This window comes from Mustela erminea, chromosome 11, assembly GCF_009829155.1.
Source record: "Mustela erminea isolate mMusErm1 chromosome 11, mMusErm1.Pri, whole genome shotgun sequence".
Lineage (NCBI taxonomy): Eukaryota > Metazoa > Chordata > Mammalia > Carnivora > Mustelidae > Mustela > Mustela erminea.
Genome location: NC_045624.1, coordinates 18,322,582 through 18,348,896, shown reverse-complemented (window position 1 = coordinate 18,348,896; position 26,315 = coordinate 18,322,582). Strand labels below are relative to the sequence as shown.

The 26,315-nt window shown below is 43.3% G+C and overlaps 1 protein-coding gene across 1 annotated transcript in view; it reads right to left on the bottom strand.

The window, feature by feature from the left end:
• SLC35B4 (solute carrier family 35 member B4) overlaps window positions 1-10,756 on the bottom strand; it is a 38,787-nt gene extending 28,031 nt beyond the window's left edge. The window contains exons 1-2 of the mRNA XM_032304626.1: window positions 10,386-10,756; window positions 4,487-4,600 (exon numbers count right to left, since the gene is read on the bottom strand). Coding sequence (XP_032160517.1) covers window positions 4,487-4,600; window positions 10,386-10,462 — 191 coding nt within the window. The 5' untranslated portion in view covers window positions 10,463-10,756. The remainder of the gene's footprint in view (window positions 1-4,486; window positions 4,601-10,385) is intronic.
• Between the last annotated feature and the right edge of the window lie 15,559 nt (window positions 10,757-26,315).

Sequence of the window (26,315 nt, the reverse complement as noted above, 5' to 3'; positions counted from 1 at the left end):
GCCCTGCATCGGGCTCCCTGCTCAGCAGAGAGCCTGCTTCTCCCTCTCTGTCTGCCTGCCCTTCTGCCTACTTATGCTCTCTATCTCCCTGTCAAAAAAATAATAAAAATCTTAAAAAAAAAAAAGAACTGCTTCTTAATTCTTAAAATTGCTGCAAAACCTGTTAAAGCAATAGCAGCCCAACAAATATCCTTAAAGTCTCTTGATAACAGAAGAGCTCTTAACTCTCTATTGGCTGATGAAGGTGGTGTCTGGACTAAGCCAAGTTTACCCCTGTGACCCCTAAAACTCAGGTAAGGTCACAGAACAAGTCGCTTGGCTTAAGAAGGTGACTCCTTCTACAGGGTCTTTCTTTGGCTTATTTGATTTTGATTAGCTTGAATCTGGGGGACCATGGCTCTAATGTAGACTCCAAATATTGGGATTTATCCCATTTACATAATGATAATAAACCTCCTTTTTGAAAGCTTGAGATACATGCAACAATGCATCAAGCAAATGCTCTCCCTAAGACAGGAACATTTACAGAACAGAGAAAATAACCCACTTAAGAGGAGTGTGAATCTGAGGCTGTGACCTACAAATACCAGAGGTTAAGCAAAAAGGTCATGATCTATGGATACCAGACAAAGGAACGACAAAAACTTCGAGAACTTCCGAGCAGTAAGGGAGAGTGGTGCTAAGACCAAAAATGTTTATCACATCTCTCAGTTAAGCTGAGAGTCTGATCAAAAGGGGGTAACTGCTCAAAAGAAAACCACAGGCCCAAAATGGTGCCACTAAGTTTAAGGACCCAAGTCAGTAAGCCAAGACTTAACTCCTTACCCAAGTGCAATTTCAACCAATCCCCCCCTCCCTGGAATGTCATCTTTATCCAGTCAACATAGAACTCCTTGGTCAATACTAGGGAACTTTCTGATAAGCACCCCTACCCACTTCACGGCTTCTGCTCTCCTTTTAAGGCAACCTTGCCTAAACAATGCATATTTGGCTAATAAATTCCTTCCTGCTTTTTTTAACGCCCTCTACCTTTAAAAGTCTTTCCTTTCTTTAGCTCAATAGAGCTCCCCTCTTCTTGCTAGATGGGATACTGATTCATGAATCATTTAATGAAACCATTAGATCTTCAAATTTACTCAGCTGAATTTTTTTTTTTAACACTGAGAACAGCTATTTCACAGATTCTAAAATATTACTGGTGAATTCACAAGGTTTCTTGCCAAATTTTCTTAGTCTTCTCTTGAAACAATGCCATCTGGAGACAGAGTTCATCCAGGCCTTTTAGGATAATGAATTCCAACTATTCCACCTTGCTGGCTACACAGCATGGCCTAGAAATTGCTTCTGGGAATGAATGACATCCCCATGATATCAAGGTTTTGCCTGCAGCTTCACAGATAGAAACTAAAACAGCCAGTTCTACAGGACACACATGGAGGTATGATTGTTAGGGCAAGATCCCGGGGAGCCTGAAAGGGCAGGTTAGGGAGCTGGGTTTCCCTCAGAACCTACTAGTGACCCCTGAGTGCCTGTGAGGGGGGGTGTCACAAGACAATAGTAGGAAGTCGAAATACAGGTACGGAGGGGTGGGAAGCAAGAGGCCAGCCAGCTAGGGCACCATTATAAAAGTTAATGGTGAGAATGAATGCATTCCCGAACTGTGCTAGTGGCAGCCTCAATGGAAAGAGATAATGGCGCGGGGTGGGGGTGGGGGAGAGGGTCAGAGGAATTAAAAATGTGGGGGATCCTTGTCTCACCACACTGTCTTGATGACCACAGTTTTGTAATACAGCTTGAAATCTGGAATTGTGATGCCTCCAGTTTCGTTTCTCTTTTTCCAGATTGCTTGGTCTATTAGGGACACAAAGATCAATGGGACAGAAAAGAGAACCCAGAAAGGGACCCACAACTGTATGATCAACTAATATTCAACAAAGCAGGAAAAAATATTCAGTGGGAAAAAAGACAGTCTCTTCAACAAATGGTGCTGGGGAAACTGGACAGTGATGTGCAGAAGAATGAACCTGGACCATTTCCTTACACCATACACAAAAGTAAATTCAAAGTGGATGAAAGACCTAAATGTGAGACAGAAAGCCATCAAAATCTAGAGGAGAACATAGGCAATAAACCTCTCTGACCTTGGCCACAGCAACTTCTTACTAGACACGTCACCAGAGGCAAGGGAAACAAAAGCAAAAATGAACTATTGGGACTTCATCAGGATAAAAAGCTTCTGCACAAGGGGCGCGTGGGTGGCTCAATCGTTAGGTGTCTGCCTTCGGCTCAGGTCATGATCCCAGGGGCCTGGGATTGAGCCCCATATCAGGTTCCCTGCTCAGTGGGGAGTCTGCCTTTTCCTCTCCTATCCTCCTGTTTGTATTCTGTCTCTCCCTGTGTTTCTCTCTGTCAAATAAATAAAATCTTAAAAAACAAAACAAAACAAAACAAAAAAAACTTCTGCACAGCAAAGGAAACATTCAACAAAACTAAAAGGCAGCCTAGAAGATATCTCCAAGTGACATATCTGATAAAGGCTTAGTATCCCAAATCTATAAAGAACTTATCAAACTCAATGTACAAAAAAACCCCAAACAACCCAGTTAAGAAATGGGCAGAAAAATAGACACTTTTCTTAAGAATACATCCAGATGCCAACAGACACATAAGGAGATGCTCAACATCATTATCGGGGAAATACCAATCAAAACCATGATGAGATACCACCTCACACCTGTCAGAACGGCTAAAATTAACAACGCAAGAAAGAACACGTGTTGGATATGGAGAAAGGGAAGCCTCTTGCACTGTTGGTGGAACTGCAAACTGGTGTAGTTACTCTGGAGAACAATACTGAGGCTCCTCAAAAACTTAAAAATAGAACTACCCTACTATCCAGCAATTGCACTAAAGGTATTTACCCAAAGGATAAAAAAATACAGATGTGAAGGGGTAAATGCACCCCGATGTTTAGAGTAGCATTATCAACAAGAGCCAAACTACGGAGAGAGCCCAAGTGTCCATGAACTTATGAATGAATAAAGAAGATGTGGCATATATATATATGTACAAGGGACTTGGCCATTAGGAAGAATGAAATCTTAGCATGTGCAACCACGTGGACAGAGCTAGTGTATTATACTAAGTGAAATAAATCAGCTAAAGAAATATAAATACCATTCGATCTCACTTATATATGGAATTTAAGAAACAAAACAGATGAACATATAGGAAGGGGGAAAAAAAGAGAGAGGGAAACAAACCATAGGAGACTCTTAACAACAGAGAGCAAACTGAGGGGTGATGGAGGGAGGTGGGTAGGGGACGGACAGATGGGTCATGGGCATTGAGGAGGGCACTTGTGATGAGTACTGGGTGTTTCATGTAAGTGATGACTCACTGAATCCACTCCAATATTGCACCATATGTTAACTAACTGAAGTTTCAATAAAAATTTGAAAATAGGATAAAATAAAACAATAGAAAGATTAAAAAAAAAATTGTGGGGGTGTCTACCATGATGTAAATGCTGGTCTAAGGAATGAAGGTTTTATGTAGATACTAAAGCCAATGAAAAAAACCACCTACTCAGAATACTTAGCAACACGTTGGGAAATTTAAAAGCGCAATATTAATAACAAAATTCAACCACATTTTCTATAGCAGGCTATTCGGGAATGTTGCAAAAGAACAACCACCACGAGCCTTGCCGTGCCCTTGGATACATTCACACCAGAAAATCCCTATCAACAGGATTACATGACCTGATCTTACTACACTCTTGCAAGGGGATGCATTATACTTTTATTTCCAGTCCGTCTGGGCAAGAATGCTGAATTTTCAATACACTGTTGATTAGAACTGTCTTGTTTTCTCTTTGGCCCCCTGAGTACAGTTATGCAAATCTGGACTAATGCGGGGAGGTCTGGAATCAACAATTTTGCCTTGGCTTGCCACTCACTTCGTTTTAATTGGGAGGAAATGCCCACAACGTAAAATCAACCATGTGAAAGTGAACAGTTAGGTGGCACTTAGCGTATCACGAGGCTGTACAAGCACCACTTCTGGTTATTCCCCAAACCCATTCATTTTTAAAAAGGACCAATAATACCACTCTTAACGTATTGGCTAACTTTACCAACATGAGGCTAGCATACATAACTATTAAAAAACATTGTGGTCACAACACACTAAACCTTTAACCAATCATATATTACACACATACACACATTATTGTTTCCATCATAATTATTTTGTGTTGTGGTGGGCATTTTATTAGAAAAACAGGCTCCCTGGAATGTCACAACATTTTAAATTCAGAAAATGAATTATCATTATTCTCCTAAAAACTTTGACACAGATCTTGTAAGAGGATATCTCATACTCCTCCTTCTACCTAGTTACCAGAAAAGTCCTGAACTTCTTCAAAACAAAACAAAACAAAACAAAAATAACAAAGGCTAAAAGAGACTTCAATGTGCCATACCTTATTGGGATAGCTGGCCGCTTCCTTCCCAAATCCGCTTCAAAGAGGAAGCCTTCCACAGCAATAAATAAAAATTGTGCAAATGTCACAATGTTCCCGCATCCTGGGTGCTTCCTGCGTAGTAAAACAAAAAACTGAGGTAAAGGGCACTAAGACTTGTTATATTAATAGTTCAAAATAACAGGGAGGACCGATTTCTCTTACCCACTGTCCTTTATCTCCGATTTCACATCCCAAGGATCACACACGTCTATCAATAGAGCGCACAGAGAAGAAATGTCAAGCTTATTTTACTCTTCCCTAGCTGTACTAGGCCATGAGGAAGAACTCTGATAACTCTCATTCTCAGAACTACAATACAACTTTTCCAGTAAGCAGTGGGTGATTGGTCGTATGTCCTTGGGATACTCACTTCACCTAAAGTGAATCCTGGTCACTTCAGCAGCAAAGCCCCAACACAGAAATGTGCTCGGGTCTCCTGGGATGTTTACACAGCCTCCTGACCAGGAACCACCAAGACTACTGGCAAGAGAAGACATGCACCCATTGCTGGTGACTAGGACATCGTCTCAGAGAAGGTCACCCTGGGGGCAACGACTGGTTCTTGGGCTGGGGAGTTTCATTCTCTTTTTTGAAGTATCAAGCACGGGTATACAGATGGCCCATGAACCAGGACAGAATGTATCTGTGGAGGGGTGATTAGGAAAAAAGCGTCTACAGATAAAGGGTCTTCGGCAGGGGTAAGGAGAGATAAGAAGCAAGACCGAGGAGAAAAGGCTGAAGAACCCTGCGATCATCCACTGACCCCAGCCCTGGACACAGGTACACTAGGTATTCCACAAACGGTAGAATTTAATTGAACCTCTTCAGTGATCCACGGGAGGGTTGAGCAATCTCCACAGTGACTGCTGGGCACACATTTAAGAGGCAGAAAGAGTCCTTCTCACCTCCGTCTTGAAACACTGGCAAAACTGGTTACTTAAAATGTTCGTGGTTTGGAGTTTGCCCCTATCAGGTTCTGCTCAGTCACTGGAAGAAGTACCATTTGTCGTTGTTTCCCTGAAACTTCCAGACTTCTCAGCCTTCATATTGTTTTCTCATCTTGATCAAGGACATGTATTAACCAGAGGCTAGTGATTAGAGGGATGATTATTGTATTATAAATGTACTATTACATTTAATACACTGCTATTTATTAAAAAAAAAAACAACCCCATTCTCTACTAGTGGTATTATTAATAAATAGCAATGTCAAGTATACAAGTTCTGAAATACACCCAACGGGGGAAAAGTAGGTTAACTCTAAACATAAGCCACTCTTGTGCAGAGCTAGGCTTACCACGTGCAATGCAACTGTTGCTACTCCTTACGCTCTAGTGGCTACAAAGGTGTTCTTGAAAACTACCATTTTGCAGCCGACATTTCTTTTAGTATTTATGTTCGAGGGAAAAACACTGCAAGAAGCCATAAACAATCACATAAAACACTGACCTCATTCAAAGAGCTAATCAAAACCATTAGCCTAATGATGAGTGACAGGAGAAGGTACGTTAGCTCTAGCCAGTTCCTGGCACGGTGCTTTTCAACTCCGGCCAGGCTGCTCTTTAGAAACCCACAAGTCGGAGGAGTCCTCCCAGTGCCCAGATCTGCTCAGACTACTGTGGGGATAAGGCCCTAGACCCTGTACTTTTCAAAGGTCTCTGCTTGCTTCTAGGTGCAGCCAAACCTGAGAACCACTGGTGTAGGTCTGGGAGAAGTGCCAGAAGATGTGTGTGGGAGTGTGTGTGCAAAACTACGTAAGATGTGCCAGTGATTCCCATATGCTGTCACAGGGCTGAGAACCACCCGAGATGGTTAAAATTACACCATGACAGGCAGGATCCAGTTCTCTAGAGTGGAAGTTCATTACCCTATCTAAGACTTGCTTCCTTATCTTTAAAATGCAGAACAGTATTAGTGCCTATCTCACTGGTTTATTATAGAGTAAATAAGCCAGTCCCTGAAAAGCACTTCAAGTGTGCCACAGAGGGGAAAAAGGCAAAGACTAGAACATTAGGACCTTGTGTACTGAAAGGTCTTCAATTAAAGCACAGTAACCCTTTTAAAGACATTCGTCTTGACAAATTTTTCTCAGCTATAAAAGTGTAAGTGATAAATTTTTAATTCTGTAGCGATGATCCCAGGAGAAAATGTAAAGTGCCAACACAAGACTTAGCCCAAATGGGGTTTATCAAGCTTCCTGCTTCCCACCCATTTTTTCTTTACCAAAGGAGTAGGCCAATTCAATTAAAGAACCTATCACAGGTAAAGTTAGGTGCTGGCAAGCTCCCAGTGTGAAGGAGACCTGAACCCTTAAGGAGGTGACAAGGTAATGAGTGAGGCAGACATGAGAGTATGAAACAGTAAGAATCCAGTGCCACACGGGGAAGGTAAGAGGACCAGCGGTGTCCAATTCATCTTAATAAGCCTCTCTCTCTGAGCACAGTATCTGGCTTTCACTCTAGCAGCTGAACAAATGTGAGGCTTCCTCACTGTAAGTCAATATGACCTAAAATATTGTATGAAAGATAAAAAGAAGTCATTTATTTCTAAAAATGATTCACTTTACAAGTGTATTCCTCACAGGATTTTTTTAAAAAGCATAATAATTTTTAATTTTATCTTTATTTTCCAGAGGTTATTTTTATGCCCATTTCATTGCTAAAGACACTGAGGGCCACATGGTACTGACTCAGGGAAGTCTCCCAGAGCACAGTGCAAATAAGTGAGGTTTGCAGACTCCCTTGTATGACTGTTTACAGTTCAGTGGTTTTTACTATATTTAGAGTTCTGCAGCTATTACCATTTTAGGGTACTTCCCAAAGACATTTCATACATGTTAGGGTCCCTCTCCGTTGCTCCCTCCCCCATCCCTTGACAACCCTATCCTATTTTGTCTCTATTTCCACAGGATTTTAAAATATCCCTAATGCACTCGCATAATTAAATTTTTTACAAAATCAACTTAGCTTTTGGGGGAACACACTGTTGTATGTCTACCGATAGAACTATTTGTTTTAACTTGAACAACTGATTTTAAACCTTCAATGTAAAAACTTGGATCCTCTTCCCTAAATCACTTGTTTTCTTGAACTTTACTCCTCACAAATTATAATCACCAACTGCAGTATCTCTCACTTGGAATTCTCTTTAGCAAACATTCAAATTTTTACTTCAAAGACAAGCAACTTTGAATTTTTTAATTTCTTCTTGCAGATTTAGGAAACTTCCTTACTTGAGTCAATATGATACACTTAATTGTAAAATAAAATAGGAAAAAAAAAGTTTCAGATTGTTTTCCTGAGGTAGGACACTCACCACCTTGGTGAGTTAGTTGATGTGTGTGCAAACTGTTTCCAAGCTCTTTCCGGAAGGAAGTCAAGGCATCCATTCATGACTTCACGTCTGTTCTGTACAGTGTGTGCTGCTTTTTATTTTATTACAGGTCCCAATTATAGATATAAAAATCAAAAAGAAGAAACCTAGGTTTGTTTTCCAATTTGGGGAAAATGGAGAAAAATGTTTCCTTCTCCCTACAAGTCACTCTAGCATTTCCATTTCTACTAGTGTTCTGCTTGGCACAGTATTAGGGCACATGACGGTCCCAAGGAAGCCATATAAGAGCAAGTTCCTGCTCTATAAAAATTTATGAGCTTTCCACTGTGATGTCCCAAGATAAAGTCAAAAATTATGAGGAGGCCAAAACTACAAAGGACCTTAAAGACCATCTGGTCCAACCTGCTTTTATTTTATTGGTCTATTACAGAGTAAGTTGTGAGCTGCCCCAGCAAACCAGGAAAAGGCTGCTCTTCGGTCTGGTGTACACCACTCACTAAGTTAATAACCGTGCCCCTCACCACTTTATGAAAACCTACTGCTCTATGCAAAAAGTCAGATTTACAAAAAAGACAAACGAGGAAGATCTATGTATAAATTTTCAAAGCGTTCTAAATAGAAGCTCCTCTAAGTCACAAAAACATTCCATAAAGTTAGATTTATCCACAACTTTTCAGGAGTAGCTTATAATACAAGGTCTACCCGCACCGAAACCGAAGTTGTCAGAGACAAGAGGAAGTCAGTGTGGGGCGCCTGGGTCCTGCGATCAAGCGGTGTGTCCGACTCCCTGCTCAGCGCAACCCTCTTCTCCCTCACCACCCCCCTCGCTCCGCTGTCTCTATCAAATAAATAAATAAATACTCTTAAAAAAAAAAAAAAAAAGGAAGTCAGTGTGCTTCAGGCGCTTTGCATGTGCATTTCATTGAACTCTTCAAAACCCTGTGAAGCTGGTAGAGCCTTTCCCAGTTCAAAGAACAGACTCAGGAGATCAAGTAATTCACACTTAGTAATGAGGGCCCTCAGGTGATCGCATATCATGATGCCATACAGCCTTGGGCAGGATTTAATTTAATGGCACATTCAACACAAGTTTTTATTATATTTATATATATTTATAATACAGTATATTATTCTCTCATTATTCCATGGCTGGCCTGATTTTTTCACTTTTTTAGTATTTTTAAATCTATTTCCCAAATGACCTTCCTTGGAAGTATACCAGACTGACAAGTGGGTACATTTTTTCTTTTTTTAATTTTTAAACCTCTCTCCAACTACGCCCAAAATAAGTGACAGATCTTTATCAACACTTTCTGCATAAGATTTCAAGCTCTGCAACAGCAAAAATTAACCCAACCCTTAAATAGATTGCTTTAGAATGACTAATCAATGGTATCATGGAAACAAAATAAATACATTTTGAGCTCACCTCCAGGTGAGGCACTAACCAAAATTCCGTGGGCTGCTTAAGTTCAAAAACAACAGGGAGATTGCAAAAGGTACTAGAGTAGAATACAGGTATCTTGCATTCTAGTTTGGGCTCCGCTACCTACAAGTAGTAGAAGACCGTCTGACTTCTTGAGCCCTGTTTCATTTTCAGCAAAAGAGATAGTAACTCCTGACCTGTTTGGTTCACAAGATTGTTCTGATGGTCAGTGGAGATGTGTAGATTCAGATATAGCCCTAGAAAACACCACACATTGTTTATTCTTCAGCCAGAAAAGGGAACCCAACGCGGCTAAAGGAGAAGGAGGACCGAACCAAGACTTGAGATTTTTGGTCCTGAACCTTTTCTAGTCCACCTGTCGTGTCTTCTGTAACAACAGCTCCTATCCACTGAACTTTGCACGTTGCTCAACATTATTTGAGAGCCACCTCAATAAAGCTAACCTAGTTTCCCTTTGGGAAAAAAGTGCCATAATCATTCTTAATTTATAAAGTTACGCCTCCAAATGCACGCTTCTCCATCTAAAGACTGTGATATCTTAAAAGCTGGAATTCCTCCCTCTGGTCAAGGGGGCCGGCCTTCTGAGTAAGTAAGGCTCCACCGGACTACATCACCGGGAGGTCTGTTTGGGTCAACCACTCAGAACCATCTCGAAGGCCGAGAAAACACATGCCTGGGGTGGGGGACGGCGGGGTGGGGGGTTAGTTAGTGAAACTTTGTTGGCAGCAAATGCAAAATCAGACTGCGTTAGAAGCCGTAGGGCTTTGCCCCAGTCCGACGTGTGGCATTAACAGGATCGCGGAAAGCGCTGAAGGAGCCCTGGGTTCTGCCACGAGCTCCCCGCCGACCTTGGACCGGTCACGAGAGAAAAACTCTGCACGCTGCAATCCCGCCGTGTGGGGAAAGCGGCTGAGGACAGCAGGACCCCCGGCGCTCCCCTCCGAGGGATGCAACCTGGAGGGCGGGAGAGCGGGCAGCTCGCGGGGCCACGGAGCAACCGTCTCCGCCGGGTCCCAGGCCGTCCCGGCGCGGCCCCGCGCGCTGCGAGCAGGGGTGCGGCCCGCGGAGGTCACTCACCGGGCCAGGAGCTCTAGGAAGATCACATTACTGCAGCAGCCTGCGAACACCAGGCCCACCGCGAAGGCCGGGCGCATGGCCGGAGCGCGGAACGGAGGGCGAGCGCGGAGGCGCGGCGCTCTTTTACACCGCCTCCCCAAGAAGCCGGACCGCTGCGTCCGCCGCGGCACAGATCATTCCCTCCGTGCCGCAGCGCTGCTCTCCTTCGGCAGCGCCGCCGCCGGCTCCCCTTCCCCCGCGGCCTCCACCAACGCAGCCGGCCGAGGATCTGTAGTTCGCAGTCAGCCTGGGCCCCATTCATCCGAGGGGGCGTCCCGGACAGAGCCAGACTACACATCCCAGGATGCTGCGCGCCGTCACGTACCGCTCTGTGGCCTCCCTCCTCGAGGTTCTTCCGCCAGAGAAGACCGCGGGCCGAGGTGCCCGTCATGCCTCGCGCGGAAAGCGGCCGCTGGGCTTGCTGGGAAGTGAAGTTCCGATGCTGTCAATGTGGTTTCCTGGGAGGCCGCCGAAGGCTCAGAAAGGAACTCGCCCATCGCCTTAACAACAAACTCACAGCGGACGGCACTAGAACTACAGACCTGTGATGGATTGTCGGCGGTGTTAGCATCTGAAGCAACTGCCCTGAATTGAGTGAAAGTAGAAATCCCTGTGAACTCGCCTGTCCACCTCTTGAAAAGTTCATTAGATGCTGGGATAGAATCTTGGCTCAGTCCCTAATCAGCTCCGCTATGTCAGTCAACTTCTATGAGCCTGAGTCTCATCCTAGGTAGAGATGGAAACAGTAATGCCTATCTTACCAGGTTCTGTGGATCTTGTTTAAACGCAAGTTATGGGGCGCCTGAATGGGCTCAGTTGGTTAAGCAATTGTGTTCGGCTCAGGTCATGATCCTGGAGTCCAGGGATTGAGTCCCACATCAGGCTCCCTGCTCAGCACTCCCTGCTTCTCCCTTGACCTCTCTCTCTCTCTCTCTCATTCTCTCTCTCAAATAAATAAATAATAATAATAATAAAATAAATGCAAGTTATGATTCACTAGAACTGGGCTGTGTCCTGAGATTAGGCATTTCTGGCATGTTCTCAGGTGTCTCTGATGCTACTGGCCCGTGGACCACACTTGGAAGAGCAGATGCCTGTAAAACAGATGACTCTAGAGACCTCTCTATCCCACCTCTCTAACTGGCCAAGGCACTTTGTGTCAGCTAACCTGTCCTTAGTCTCTTCCTTCCTCATAGCCTACGATCCTGCTCAAACTTACCTTAGTTTTTCATCTGGCCACCCAGTATCTTCAAAGAGCAATCTAAATTCATAGTCTTTGCTTTTTACTCTGATCAAGCCAGATTCCGGAAAGTAGTCTCATTCAGATTCCTAACGACCTCTTAATTGTCAAAACCATATACCACATTCTCACCCTACTCGATCTTGCGGTGGCTTTTGATAATGAAAGTCTCCATACTCTTGACATTCTCCTCTTTTCTATCTGCTTCTGAGACACGAGTCTCCAGTTTTCTCTCTCTACTTCTCCTATTTTTTTTTTTCAGTTTTGTTTGTGGGCTTTTCTGCCTCTGCCCCAAGTCTACCAAAGTTCCATTATTTTTCCCTCTTCTTGCTGCCCTAAACCCTTTCTATTGGTGATCTCATCTCTGTAACTTCAACCATCCTAATATGTAACTGTGAGCCTATACGTGTATAAATGTCATGTATGGCCCCAATTTCCTGTGTGCCTTAAATAAAACTTCCAACTGCGTATCTGCCTCCTTCAGCATTATATCCTTGTAACCCCTTCAGTTTAAGCATCTACACAGCTCATCTATCCTTCCATATAAGCTCTTGGGTTTTTTTTTTCAGATTTTAATTATTTGAGAAAGAGAGAGAGAGTGAGTGAGTGAGCATGAGCAGGGAGAGGGGCAGAGAGAGAAGGAGAAGCTCCTTGCTGAGCAGGAATCCCAATGAGGGGTTCAATCCCAGGACTCTGGGATCATGACCTGAGCCAAAGGCAGGCAGGACCCAGACGCCCCACTAGGCTCTAATTTCTATTAAGGACATTATCTACCGCCTATTCTCTTTGGGCAGAAACCTGAAAGATTTCCAGTCTTCCTCTCCTTCCCACCACATAATTATTTGATCTCGATACCCTGTCAAGTATGCCTCACAAGAATCTCTAGATTCTAGCCTCTCTGTCCACATATCCTCCTGTGAAAGCCTCTGAACATGTCTTGGTACCTTCAACATCTGCCTTCTTCAAATCTTCCTCCATGCTGTCTCCAGACTGTGCTTATTTTTTTTTTAAGAATTTATTTATTTATTTGTCAGAGAAAGAGAGAGAGAGAGAATGAACACCAGCAGGCACAGGGGTAGGCAGAGGCAGAGAGAGAAAGCTCCCTGTTGAGCAAGGACCCAATGTGGGACTTGATCCTGGACCCCAGGATCATGACCTAAGCCGAAGGCAGTGGTTTAACCTACTGATCCTACTGAGGATGGAGACATCCCTCCAGACTGCGTTTCTAAAGACAAACTCATACTCTCTCTGTCATATTTCTATACCAAAGTATCTGGTCTACTTGTCTAGTACTGCGTAAGAGACCACTCTGAAGAGTCGTGATTCAAAATATAGTGTAGATCCAAAAAAAAAAAAGAAAATCTTTCTTACAGTTCTTTATGTCATACACATTCAACACAGAGTGAGTCCATTCTCCACTGGGGTTTCTGACACAGTTGTGTTCAGATGTCAGGTGAGGTTAGAGTCACCTGAACGCTTGACTGGGCAGAGGGACAACCCTCTCCACATAGTCTCTCTTAGGCATGGTGCTTTCTCACAGATGCTGTGGACTCAGGCAAGCTGGACTTCTTATATGATGACTGACACCCCAAGAACAAGTTTTTCAAGAAATCAAAGCAGAAGCTGCAGTGGCCTCAGAAGTCACACAGTGTCACTTGTACCAAATTCTATGGGTTTCATTGATTTCTCCGTGAAAGAGAACTAACATGGGCATCCGTTGGGTATTGGGTGGGAGGGCATCTCTAAAGCCTAGCTATGCAGAATTTCTTTGGCACCTTGTGCAAAATTCACACTTGTAGAAGGTGTACAAGCATGTCACAATCAAGCCTCAGTTTCCCTCTATAGTTCCATCTCCTGCCATTCTTCCCAGTGCTACCCAGACTCTTAGGACATTAAACACTCTGTTTTCTGAGTTTACAGTGAGTTTCAAAATTCACATCTCTGTGCATGCTGTTCTGCCTGCTCAGAATACCCCCCTTTCTCCTGCTCAACCTTTTATGGAAGTGGAGGATGGTGGCGTGAGTAGATACATCCTCACTGTGCAGAGGGAAGGTCCCCTCTCAGATCTGCCCCCTTCCTGTGTGTAGCTTTTCAATACACCATTCCTGGTTCCCTCTTCTATCTTTAGCACCCCATCCACACCACCTGAACAAATCCATGAAGCATGTTGTGTTGTAGTTGTCATTTTCATGTCTGTCTCCCCTGGAGACCACGCCTATTTGTGGGCAGAACCAATACTAACGAATTCATGTCTTGATTCTTAGCATCATATGATACACACTATGCACATATATTTTTTATTGAATGAATGCACTTTCCTTTATTATTGGAGTCAAATAATTTGTACCTCATCAATTCAATAAATATGTGTGTTTCATTAAATACTTTTATTAAATATTACATATTTTCAGCATGACTAATTTTTAGACATCAAACATGTAAACATCAAAAAGGCACTGCTCAATTAATTTGCATAAATGATCATCTGTATAACCAAGACCCTGGCCAAGAAAAAGACCATTACCAGCATCCCAGAAGCTCTTTGTTTCTCCTCCTAATCACTAATCCCCTCTAGGAATAACCACTTTTCTTTCTTTCTAGCCCCAGAATTTGTTTTGCCTGTTTTGGGACTTCACATAAATGGAATCATACAGCATATTTTCATTTGTTTCTGCTTCTTTCACTCAACATTCTGTTTCTGTTTGTTTGTGTTTTCACATATATTTGTAGTTCATTTATTCCAGTCACTCTCCAGCATTCCTTTCCATGAATATACCACAAATTATTTCTCTCTTCTGCTGGTAATGGGCATTTTGGCTGTTATGAATAGTGCTACTCTGGAATTTGTTATACATTGCTTCTAGTAAACTCTTCAGCACACATTTCTGGAGGCTATGAGCACATTCAACAAGGTCTAGTCAAGAAACAGAAATCACACAGTAATGAATGGGAAAAGTTTAATATAGAATTACAAACTTCATTACTATAAGGAGTTAAGAAACTCCCAAGATTATACAAATAGCAGATATGAGAAGTAGCTACTACCTAGCACCAACGCAGGTAACCCAAGGAAGGAACAAATCTGGAAGAGGGCCTTCTTGAGAGCCAAACTAAGATTCAGGGCTTACTGGAAAGAGTATGGTTAGGGCCCTCTGGCCAGCAGAGACATTCCGTCAGCGGCTGATCAAATTTGCTGTGACTCATCCTCTGGGGTCCAGCTGGGTCGCTGGCCAACCTATCAGGAAGCTTCTTGGGGATATTGTACTTTCTAGGAAGTTGGCTGGGGTCTGGCAGAACTCTCTAGTAACCATCTGTAAGGGTACTGCTAAATTCCCCGAGAGAAGAGGGGACAACACCAGAACCAGGAAGACAGACCACCTCCTCCCCCTCTGCTCCCAGAGCACCCCCTGTGACAAAGCTCCCCATTGAGTCACCTGGCAGAGGACAGATGTCCACAGGATCAAGCTCCAGGCCCTGCCCCTGCGAAGCCAGGAAGAGGGAATATGGAGCTGAGAGGCTGCAAATCAACAACTGGGACATCCTAGTTTTAGGTGGGGGTCTTAGGGGTCATTTCATCTTCAATATTTTCATTGTTTCATCGTAAAACCAGAGGTATGCAGTGGAGGCAAGCCTACATCTCCCAGAATTTTTCTTCTCTTTTCCCCCTGAGTTCAAAATTCTAGCATCCTTGAGTGAATAGGATTTCTTCGACAGCAGCCGGGCTCAATGAGTCCAACCTTCGTACAACCCCCTTCCCTGGTGAAGAAGGACCTATCACTTTGGGAATGTTCATCATCTCTGCCCGCTTGATTGTCAGCAGGAAGCGCTGTCAAGGTTGTTTTAAAAACCATTTTTGCTTCTAGTTCCAGCCACTCAGACATATTTTGAATCACTTATAAAATCCACTTAACCAAGTTGTTGACAAAAAAATTAAGTACGATGACTCCTGTGGGATACTGCTTGACAAGTGTCCTCAAGTTGATCATCCTACAGAGATTTGTCACTTGATTTTTTTTTTAAACCTATTTTCCATATGTACTACATGAGGATGATTTTCTTCTCTCTATATCACATAAATCTTGAGATGCTTGGAGCTGTGTCCTGGAAAGACACACTATAAATATGCTTCAGGTGTTATTTATAAAGTCAAAATATTTCTGTTGCTTGTTTCAGAGGTCAGATTCAAGCAATGCCCCAGCGTGTTGATAGATTTAGGCACTCTAGCTTCTTCAAGGACGTTATTCAAGGACAGATTTTCTTTCTCAGAGCACTGCATTAAGACGCATAGAGTTTTGGAGTTCGGGCTAGGAAGGCAATCTTCCCGACCGGAATGCTAGTGGCAAAGGTTGAGGACTTTGTCTTATTAGCCGTAGTATCCTCTACATCTAGATATGTCGGGCTTAGAGCAGATGTTTAGTTAGTAAAGGAAGGAAGGAAGATAGGAGGAAAGAAAAAAAGGAATGGAGGATGGAGCAACAGAAAAGGCAGGGCGGATGGAAGGGAGAAGGAAGGGTCTTTAGTAAAACTAGCTCCTTTTAAGGGAACTCTTTCTTTCTTTCTTTCTTTTTAACAGATTATTTATTTGTCAGAGAGAGAGAGAGAGAGAGAGCGAGCGCAGGGCAGGCAGAGGGAGGAAGCAGGCTCCCCGCTGAGCAGGGAGCCCGATGCGGGACTCGATCCCAGGACCCTGGGATCATGACCTGAGCCGAAGACAGATACTTAACTGACTGAGCCACCCAGCCACCCCTTTAAGCGACTCTTAAAATTTTTTTTATAAACATATCATGTATTATTAACCCCAGGGGTAAAGGTCTGTGAATCGCCAGGCTTACACACTTCACAGCACTCACCATAGCACATACCCTCCCCAATGTCCATAACCCCACCCCCTCTCCCTACCCCATCCCCATGGCAACCCTCAGGTTGTTTTGGGAGATTTAGAGTCTCTTATGGTTTGTCTCCCTCCCGATCCCATCTTGTTTCATTTTTTCCTTCCCTACCCCCCAAGTCCCCCCCACTTTGCCTCTCAAATCCCCTTTAGGGGACTCATACACAAACAGGAAAGGGGCTGAAAGTACTATGAAGCGCCAGTCCTCAGTGTCTAGGGCCGTGGGCCAGCTCAGGATGGCAGGAATCTGATGACCCATGTGCTTTGCAGTTTCCTCCTTCATTTCTATTTAAGTCGGTATTTATTAAATTGTATTATTGCATTGAGGCTGATAATCTAACCATGAGGAAAAGACACTGTTATACCACTTCGACTAAACATGATAGCAGAGAACCAAGTTCTCTACACAGTGTGGCATGTCTCCGAGTCACGCACCATTCTTTCCTCCTCTCCCCGCCCAACCCGGAATGACAGAGAAGATTTTAAGGGAAGGAAACCGACCCATGGGATCATTGAATTTCAATTTCCCTACACGGGTTCTGTTCCCTTTTGCCCAACTGAGGTATTAAGTGCGTGTGAAGCTGTCACTAACCCACGTCCTGAAACATGCTTTGATCTGTTCCGGGAGGCAGGGGGGAGGGAGGGAAGACAGCACATCACGTGGTCTGACAGTTTCAGCCCAGGAACGCTTCCACACGTAACTCATCAACCCCTCCGTCAATTATGTAAGGTAGACAGGGAGTATTATACCTGGGAGGAAATTTGAGGGTTAAGAAGGTTAAATATATTTTCTAAGGCTCACAAATTTCAATGCATGTGGGGCCAGGTGGGTAAGGTATATGTGCCAAACCGATTTTTCAGGTAAATGTGGGAAACTGGCTGCAGAACGTAAGAATTTTATTAAGGAATTGGAAAGTCTGTCCGGATACACTCAAATTCACATTAAAAAATTTTTAGGGGTCCCTGGGTGGCTCAGTCGGTTAAGTACCGCCTTTAGCTCAGGTCATGATCTCCAGGTCCTGGGATCTAGCCCTGCATCAGGCTCTCTGCTCAGCAGGGAACCTGCTTCCCCCTCTCTCTCTGCCTGCCTCTCTGCCAACTTTTGATCTCTCTCTCTGTCAAATACATAAAATCTTTAAAAATTTTTTAAATTGTTTAATGTACACATAACATAAAATTTACCATTTTAATCCTTTTTAAGTGTACAGTTTGGTGGTATTAAATACATTTACACGGCTGTACAACCAACACCACCATCCATTCCCACAGCTCTTTCAATCTTGCAAAACTGAAACCCAGGACCCTTTGAACAATAACCCCCTATTCTTCTCTCTCCCCAGCCCTTTGCAACCATCTTAATTTTTTGGCTCCATAAATTTGACTAGTAGAATGATAGAATGTAGAATGATAGAGTACTTGTCTTTTTGTGACAGGCTTATTTCACTTAGCGTACTGTCCTCCAGGTTCATTCCTGCTGTAGTATATGTCAGAATTTCCTTCCTTTTTAAAGCTGGGTAATATTCCATTGCACGTATCTACCACATTTTTATTCACTCATCTATTAATGGACATATGGTTTACTCTCACCTTCTGGCTATTGGGAATCATGCTGTTATGAACCCGGGTGTGCAAATATCTCTTTGAGACTGTTTTTAATACTTTTGGGTAGGTACCCAGAAGTGGAATTGCTAGATCATTCCACTGGATCATGGTAATTCTATATTTAGTTTTTTTGAAGAATAGTGTACTGTTTCCACAGCAACCACACCATTTTATATTTCCAGCAACAGTGCGCAAGAGTTCTCCATTTATCTCCCCAACTCTTGTTATTTTCTGGGGTTGTGTTTGTTTGTTTGACAGTAGCCATCGTAATAGATGTGAGGCAGTATCTCATTGTGGTTTAGATTTGCATTTCCCTAATTATTAGTGATGTTGGGCATCTTTTCATGTGCTTATTAGCCACTTACATGTCTTTGGAGAAAAACATACTCCAAGTCCTTTGCACCCACATTTTTAAAGGATGGAACACACCCATCTTTGAGAAAGATTCTCTCTGCAGACTGCTGGCTTATGACCATTGATCATACCCCAAAGGACAGTGCCAGGACATGGAGGAGACAGCCCTCACTTGACTCCTGCTCAGTTTGTACCACCATTTTGCCCCAACACCATGCTCCCTTTGGGATTGGTGGAATTTTTTTCTTTTTCTTTTTCTTTTTCTTTCTTTTTTTTTTTTTTTTACTTTTTCTTCATTTAAAATTTTGTTTGCAGATTTGTTTTTGAATTTGTAATACAAAAAAATTTACCACTGTAAAATAATTTCCTTTCCTCTCCTAAACTCCAGTCACCCAGTATCCCTACTTTGAGACCACCGTTGTCAGTAATGTTTTATGCATCCTCGCATGTATTATAAAATAGATGTTTTTTTAAAAGTTTAAATGCTATTTTTTCCTTAACAATATATCTTGGAGAATGTTCCATATTAGCACAATCTTTATTTTTTAATGACTGCATAATAGTCCATTTATGGATTTTAAAAAATATTTCATTTATTTATTTGAGAGAGAGTGAGAGGGAGAGAGCACAAGCAAGGGGAGCAACAAAGGTAGAGGGAGAAGCAGGCTCGTTGCTGAGCAGGGAGCCTGATGTGGGGCTCAATCCCAGAACCCTGTGATCATGATCTGAGCCGAAGGCAGATGCCTAACTGACTGAGCCACCCAGGCCCCCCGGATCTGCCATCTTTTATTTAACCAGTCCTCTCTTGTTGGGTTTTTAGATTGTTCTCAATCTTTTACTCTAACAAACAACATCGCACTGACTATCAACGGCATGTATTTCTGAGTAAACCAAACAGGAGGACAACTGGCCATTACTTAGTTATGAATCATAACTGATTCAAAATTGTACCAAGCACCAGGCTTGGTAGTACCAAGCTTTCATAGGACTCCTGTAGTTAAGAATGTTTCTTCTTAAGCCTTCTCCCTACAGCCACACAGTTAAAAAAAAGAAGAAGAAGAAGAAGAAGACCAAAGTAGATATGTAACTTAATACTTATGAACAATATAAAATATTATATGGTATACCTCATGCATTGTCTGAAAACTACAGCCTAACAATAATTTCTCAGAGATCTACTATCACTGGGAAATAAATGTTAATGTCACAAGAGCAAGATTTCAACCTGGTAATTAAGCCAAAATTTCCAGGTAATGTGAATTTTAGGATTGAAAGTGAACCAAAAATTGTACTGAAATAATTTTGAATGGATGTCTTCATGAAATTCCCCACCTTATCAAATCCAACACAGTGAATGTTGGTTACCCTTATCTTGTGCCTACAGCATCATGGTTCTGAGCAGCCATTAGTGCAATGTGGTGATTCTTACTGAGTCACTGGATGAACCATGGCCTGAGAGCCCTGATATGAAAGGGCCCCCCATTTCCTCCAGGAAATGGTCTCTGGTGGCCCCAGACTGATGGATGCTCCTCTAGCGCCCTCTGCTGTCTGGTACTCACCCTAGCCTAGTGCTTAACTCGCCACTGAGATGGATCCCTTGTCCCTCTCTTCTCCCCACGCTGCAAGCCCTGTGAGGACAAGCATCATGTTCTTGGTACTTTCTAGTACCTGGCTCCCAACAGTGCCTCACTTACAATAGTCACTCATAAATATTTGTTAGGTGAGTGAATGTCTGAATAAATAAAAAAGGAGGGAGTAAATAGTTCGAATTCTCTCCATGTTTCAGTTTTAATTTCGTCTTTTGTACTGTGGCTCTCCGTACATTCAGCGTGCTGGCCTCTGGCCACTGTCCCTTCCAACCCTCTGTAACCTGAGAAGCCCGACTGACTGAGCATGTGACTGGCTTGAAAAGTGTGTAAGGCATGAAGAGGTCCCTGTGATTCAAGTTTATAGCTTTGGTGCATAATCTTTCTGACAGGTGTTTTGGGAATTCAAAGACATACGTTATTTTCCTTCTGGTTCTTGGGTTCTGCATAGGGTTATCAGTCAGCTGACTGCTAGGTTAGAAAGTTATTGCTGTCTTGTAAGGTTATAAAAATTAATTAAGAGTCGAGTTATATGCTCAACACCCACGTGGGAAGTACGGGATTATATATCACAGAGCTTGCAAAGGTAAGAGCTTAATATGTATTTGTTGATTGATAAAGGAAAAGTGCAGAGAATGTTCCGCTGCCCTCGGTAATAATAGCTAACATATGGAGCACTTAATGCCGGGCACTTTACTAAAATTATCTCATTTAATCTTCATAAAAATCCAGTGGGATAGGCACTATTACGATCTCCATTTTACAGAGGAGGAAATTGGGGCTTAGAGAGATTAAGAGACCTTTTCAAAGTGACATAAAGTTTCAAGCTTGGCTAACATCCAGATCTATCTGATTCTAGAGACTAGAGTCATAACTGCTCTGCTCCCTGTCCCAAGAGATTTTCAGTTTTATCAGAGAGACACGATAAACACATATGAAACTACCAGCACTTCTCAAAACACTCCAGCTTCTGACCGCGCCTTGGTACTTCTTTTCCACTCACCTACTGCTCTTCCCTATGAACCTGTCCCCCAGCCACACTGAGTTCCTGCTGTCCCTGCAGTATGCTGAGCACAGTCCTGCCCCAGGGCCTTTCCCCTTGCTGTTCTTTCTGCCTGGAATACTCTTCCCCTAGCTTTATCTGCGGCAATGTCCCTCATTTTGTTGTCTTCTGTGCTTAAATTACTTGGTCAGAGAGACCGTTCCAGACCACCGTCTCTGAAACAATATCCTCTGACATTCTTTCTGGATGTATCCTGCTTTATTTTCTTTATTTTATCATTACCTAACTTGATATCAGCTATCTTTTTATAGATTTACTTTCAATTTCTGTGTCATCCACTAGACAGTAGACTCCAGAAAACCAGCATGTTTGTATGTTCCTCCAGCAACTAGAACAGTGCCCAGCACATAGCAGCGCTCAATATATACTTGCCAAATGAATAAATTACTTTATTACACAGCAATTATCTTGAAGATAATTGATAAGTATCGAACAGCAGCTCTGTGCGAGGCATCTTGCCAGAAGTTTTACATTACGCTATCTCATGTGTTACTTGGTCACACCCCGATGAGAGAAGCATATCATTTTCTTCTCCTTTTACAGACACAGAATAGACAACCGAAGTTCAGAGAAATGGAACAGGTGCTCCTAGGCTCCTTAGCTGAGCCGGGATCTAGATGAGCTCCCCTCGCCCCACCCCCCGCTATGGATTCTGTCCTGGAAGTTCATTGTCCCAGGGTTTGTTTCCTTGCAGGTTACAGGCTGTATCTGCAAAGCTTATGCAGCTGACAGTTTCTCCTTGGTTTTGCTCTGGTAGCATTTCAACAAGTTCTAATAGGACAGAGAAGAACGGATCAGAGGCTTTTCAAGCATAGGCCTAACACCCGCACACAATCACACAAGGGTCAGATCACCCCAGGGAGCTGTTTATCCGGGATGAGATTTCCTCCAGGATGCTTCAGATCCCCCCCCACTTTTTTTTCAGGCACGACAGATGGCTCAGAAAGTACAATAACTCAGCAAACAGTAACAAAGAGAGTGGTCCGAGCAGCCCATGGGAGAGAAGGGGTGTCCCTGCCCCCCTCTCTAACACAAGGAAAGCTCATTCCTACGCAGAAGGCTTTCCAAAGTTTTCAATGATGTGGCAACAGGTGGTTTGGGGTTTTGTTTTTTCCAAGTGTGGTTTTTTCAAACAGCCTTACGGGCTGGTCTCTGATTACTGGCATTACATCACACCCTCGGAACGTGGAGAGTCAATCCCCAATCTCCTGCTGTTGAATAATCATAGCCCACCTTTAACAAGCCTACCCCATTCCCTTGAGATTGTATTTGGGGGAAGGGGTGAGGGAAGACAGTTCTTTCATGCAGAATTAAAACAATTCAGAATTGATCCCAACATTGTTTCCCATGAGGCACCAACGTGGTCCGGGTTTTTGTTACAAAGAAAAGTGGGGGCATTTCTTTATTAACAAACCTTCTAACGATATGGATGCTTTTTGTTGTTGTTCAAGAGTCAGCTTTGGTTTCCTCCTCCACGCCAACACCCATAATTTTGTGGAACAGTGTAGGGTGTTATGGGGGGCGTTGGGGGGGGTGGATTTGAAAAGAGGTTCCAGATGGCTCAGCGTCAAGCCTGTGGCAGTGACAGCTGAGAAGGGGGAAGCTGCAGCACATCCCGAGATGTCATGTGGTAACAGGGTGGCGGGGGGAGGGAGTGGGAGTGGGGCGGGGGGGCGGTTGGCGGTTGGCGGGGTGGCCAGGCAGCTGCTCTGTTGCAGGAAAGCTGTCTCACCTTCACACAGACCCATGTGGGGTTGGAGGGCTCATATCTGCGTTTCACAGTTCCCCAAACACGCAATAGACGTTCAGATAGGTTGACAGTTAACTCAAGGTCACACCTAAGATCTGCTTCTCTGCTTACGATCCTTCATTGACCCCCATCTCTTTGCAGGAAAAGCCCCAAACTTCCTTCCAGGGCCCCCCATCCCCCATCTTCCCAGCCTTATCTCACGTCCACCACCATGTGCACCAGAACCTGGGTTATGAGAACCGCCTGGGACTCCCTGAGCACGAGCGTGACAACCTTTGTTGCTCTGGTCTGTCGAGGTCTCCGGTGCCTTTAGAGCCTCCTGGCAAATTTCTGCTCATGGCTTCGGGTCTGCTCAGTCCTGTGTCTCATTCTCTACATGCTGCGATTTGCCATGAACACAACTGACCATGGGTCATTTCCAAACATTCTTCAGTGGTTTCCCATTGCCCATCGAATATGGTCCAGTTGATGGCCCTCTTGCTGTGAACCACTCCTTACCCCAACATTTTTGTTCTAGAACTGCATTGTGCAACCAATTTGGAAGCTACTAGCCCCGTGTGGCTATCAAATTTAAAATATTTAAAATTAAATAAAATGGAATCCTCAGTTCTTTAATCAGATTAGCCACTCAACAGAAAGAAGTGGCTATGGCTGCCATTTTGAATAGATTTATTGACTTTTCCATTGTTATAGAAAGTTCTGTTGGACAGCATTGTTCTAGAGCCATCTACCCCCACTTTTTTGCACCATTTTGCCTGTGCCTGTCCTTCTGCTTGGACTGCTCTTGCCATCCTTATTCTTCTGCATAAATTTTTGTATCTCCCAATAGAAGTTTAGGCATTATATACTCCAGGAAACTTTCCATTAAACCTGACTGGGGTAAGTGCCCCTTTGAGGTACTTATAGCTTCTTCTATCTACCTGGATCATACTGTGTACTCTCTTGGGTACTCAATGTACCCAAATTGGGGAGACCTCAAGGTCAAGGACCCTGTGCCTTATTCATCTATTTCTGGTGCTTTCATATAAGCAGGGCTGTGCTAATCTTTTTCAGCACCGGCATCCTTGTGCTTAGCTTCCTAATTGGTTCATAGTAGCTGCTCAGTAAACACTTGTGAAATGATTCAGTGAATGAGTTAGTGACTCTGGATAGTAACATCAGTTACACATTCTTGGGAGAGCCTGGAATTGTAAATCTTGACATTTTTCTGAACAATTAAGTGTGTTATTAGAACAGAGCTTCCTTTTCTTTCTTCTTCTTCTTTCTTTATTTTTTTGTTGTTTTTTCCTGTTTACCATAGAATAAAAGGAAAATACAGATAATTATCAAGAAAAAAAATCACCCAGAGATCACAACCTTCCAACATCTCCTTTCTTAATAGTGTTATTAACTCTTCTTTGGTATTCATTGATCCAGTATGTATTGTTCGGTTTTTATCTGGTTGCACATTTGCACTGAGCAGATGGGGCCCAGGGCAACTGTATACAAGAAGCCTTTTCCAACAAGTCTGGAGAGGGAACTATAAAGTTATTCTCCAAAAAGAGCTACATTCTGTAGGACACTACTAGTTTGCCAGGAAATGCATTGTTTTAGTGTCGTGGCCCAAAAAGATATGGGGAAAGGGAAGTTTAGACAAATATTGCTTGATTCATGAAAACTAGTCAGCATCTCAGTGGAAAAGCAGTGCTTAACTTTATCATGGAAAACTGTGATGGTCATTCTCCATTATCTTCTCAGGTCCCTTTTCTACTCTTTTGTCCTGATTTGAGCCCTGGGAACTGTGCTCAACTGGAACACATCACCCAGGCTCCCTTGCTCCCTGGTTTCCAGTTGAGTTTGGCAAAAAGAAGACCAGGAGACCAGAGGGCAGGAAGAGAGAGAGAGGTTGGGTCTTTATTCCCCTTGCCCCTCATCTCTTGGGCCCTGGTTCAAGCAAGGACTCCATTTTCCTATCTAGAGCCACAATCCTTGACAGATTGCTTCTTTCCCATGAATATAGCTCATGCCATCTTCCAGTAATAATGTTCTTCCCTTTGTCTCTTTGGGCCAGGTTGGTAACATCTTCCCAGTGTTACGGATCCCTGGGCACGTCACCATTCTTCATTGGTTCTCTTATCTCTGTACACAATTCTGTGGGAAGTCCTGCCATAAAACTCAATTTAGTTAACTCTTTGATTGTGCTACTTATTTCCCTTGGAGATCCTGAAAGAGACAACATCAAACTCTGCTCCATCTTCTTTGGGGGCTCCCTATCCCCCAACTTAATGTAGCCACTGGTTTTGTTGGCGAGACCAAGAATTGGCAAATTCCAGATGAGGGAGGCCATGCAGATCCATCCACTGCCTGTTTTTGTCAGTAAAGTTTTATTGGACCTTGGCCATGCTGCAACAGCAAAGCTGAGTAGTTATGATAAAGTCTAAAATATATTAACTATATGGCCCTTTACAGAATGTTTTGTACCTCTTCTAGACATACTGGAATTACTGTTTGTGTCCAGACTCATGCATAAAAGGCACAGAGCCTTCACACATGCTGACTCCATTACTGACTTCAGTGCTGTTGAACTAACATTTCTCTGAGCACCTCAGACTGGGCACCTCTGACCACAGATGATGATGGCATCAGACAGACCTGGATTCAAGTCTCAGTTCTGACATCTACTGGGTGTCCTTGAACAAGTTCTTAGAATTCTCTGAACTGACTTTAGTTTCTTAACCTATAAAAAGGGAATAATAATACTATCTTCTTCTCTTCTTGACTTGTAATGAGAAACAGGTAAGTTGATATGATGAAAAATGCTCAACACAGGGCGTGGTCCATAGCGAAGGCTTCAAAACCATTAGCCACTGTACACCAGGCCCTGTGCTAAGAAAGGTGGGGAAAATAAAGACATGAAAGATGTAGTCTTGTGCCTCAAGGAGCTACAGATACGTGAAGGAGAGTGTTGGCTTCGCTGCAGAGATTTTCTCACATTCAATGTGAGACAGGAGCACAGCCCGACAGCCTTCCTCCCTAGACCCGGTCCTTTCCAAACTCCCAAGTCCATCCTTTCTAGTCTTTGCTGGGAAAACTGCAGAACCTCATGCTTGGGAGAATGGTCTACCTTATTGCCACTGCCCTGTCTTCATCCCATCAGGTGGTAGAGCTCCAGTAAAGGTGATTTATGCTCTATTTGGAAGGGATTATTTCAAGGCCACCAACATCCATTGGTTTGGGTAGAAAGACACAGCGACTGTGGAATGTTTCTTAATTTCTATTGACCTGGGACCCCATGATTCATCTTCGGCGGCAGCTACCAGACCACGGTATCATCAAAAAAGATCTCAGCAAACTTATTGTCATTCCATAGGAGTCTTAGTGACAATACGGAGCTGATGGAAGGGTCTTATGCGTCATGAATATGAATAT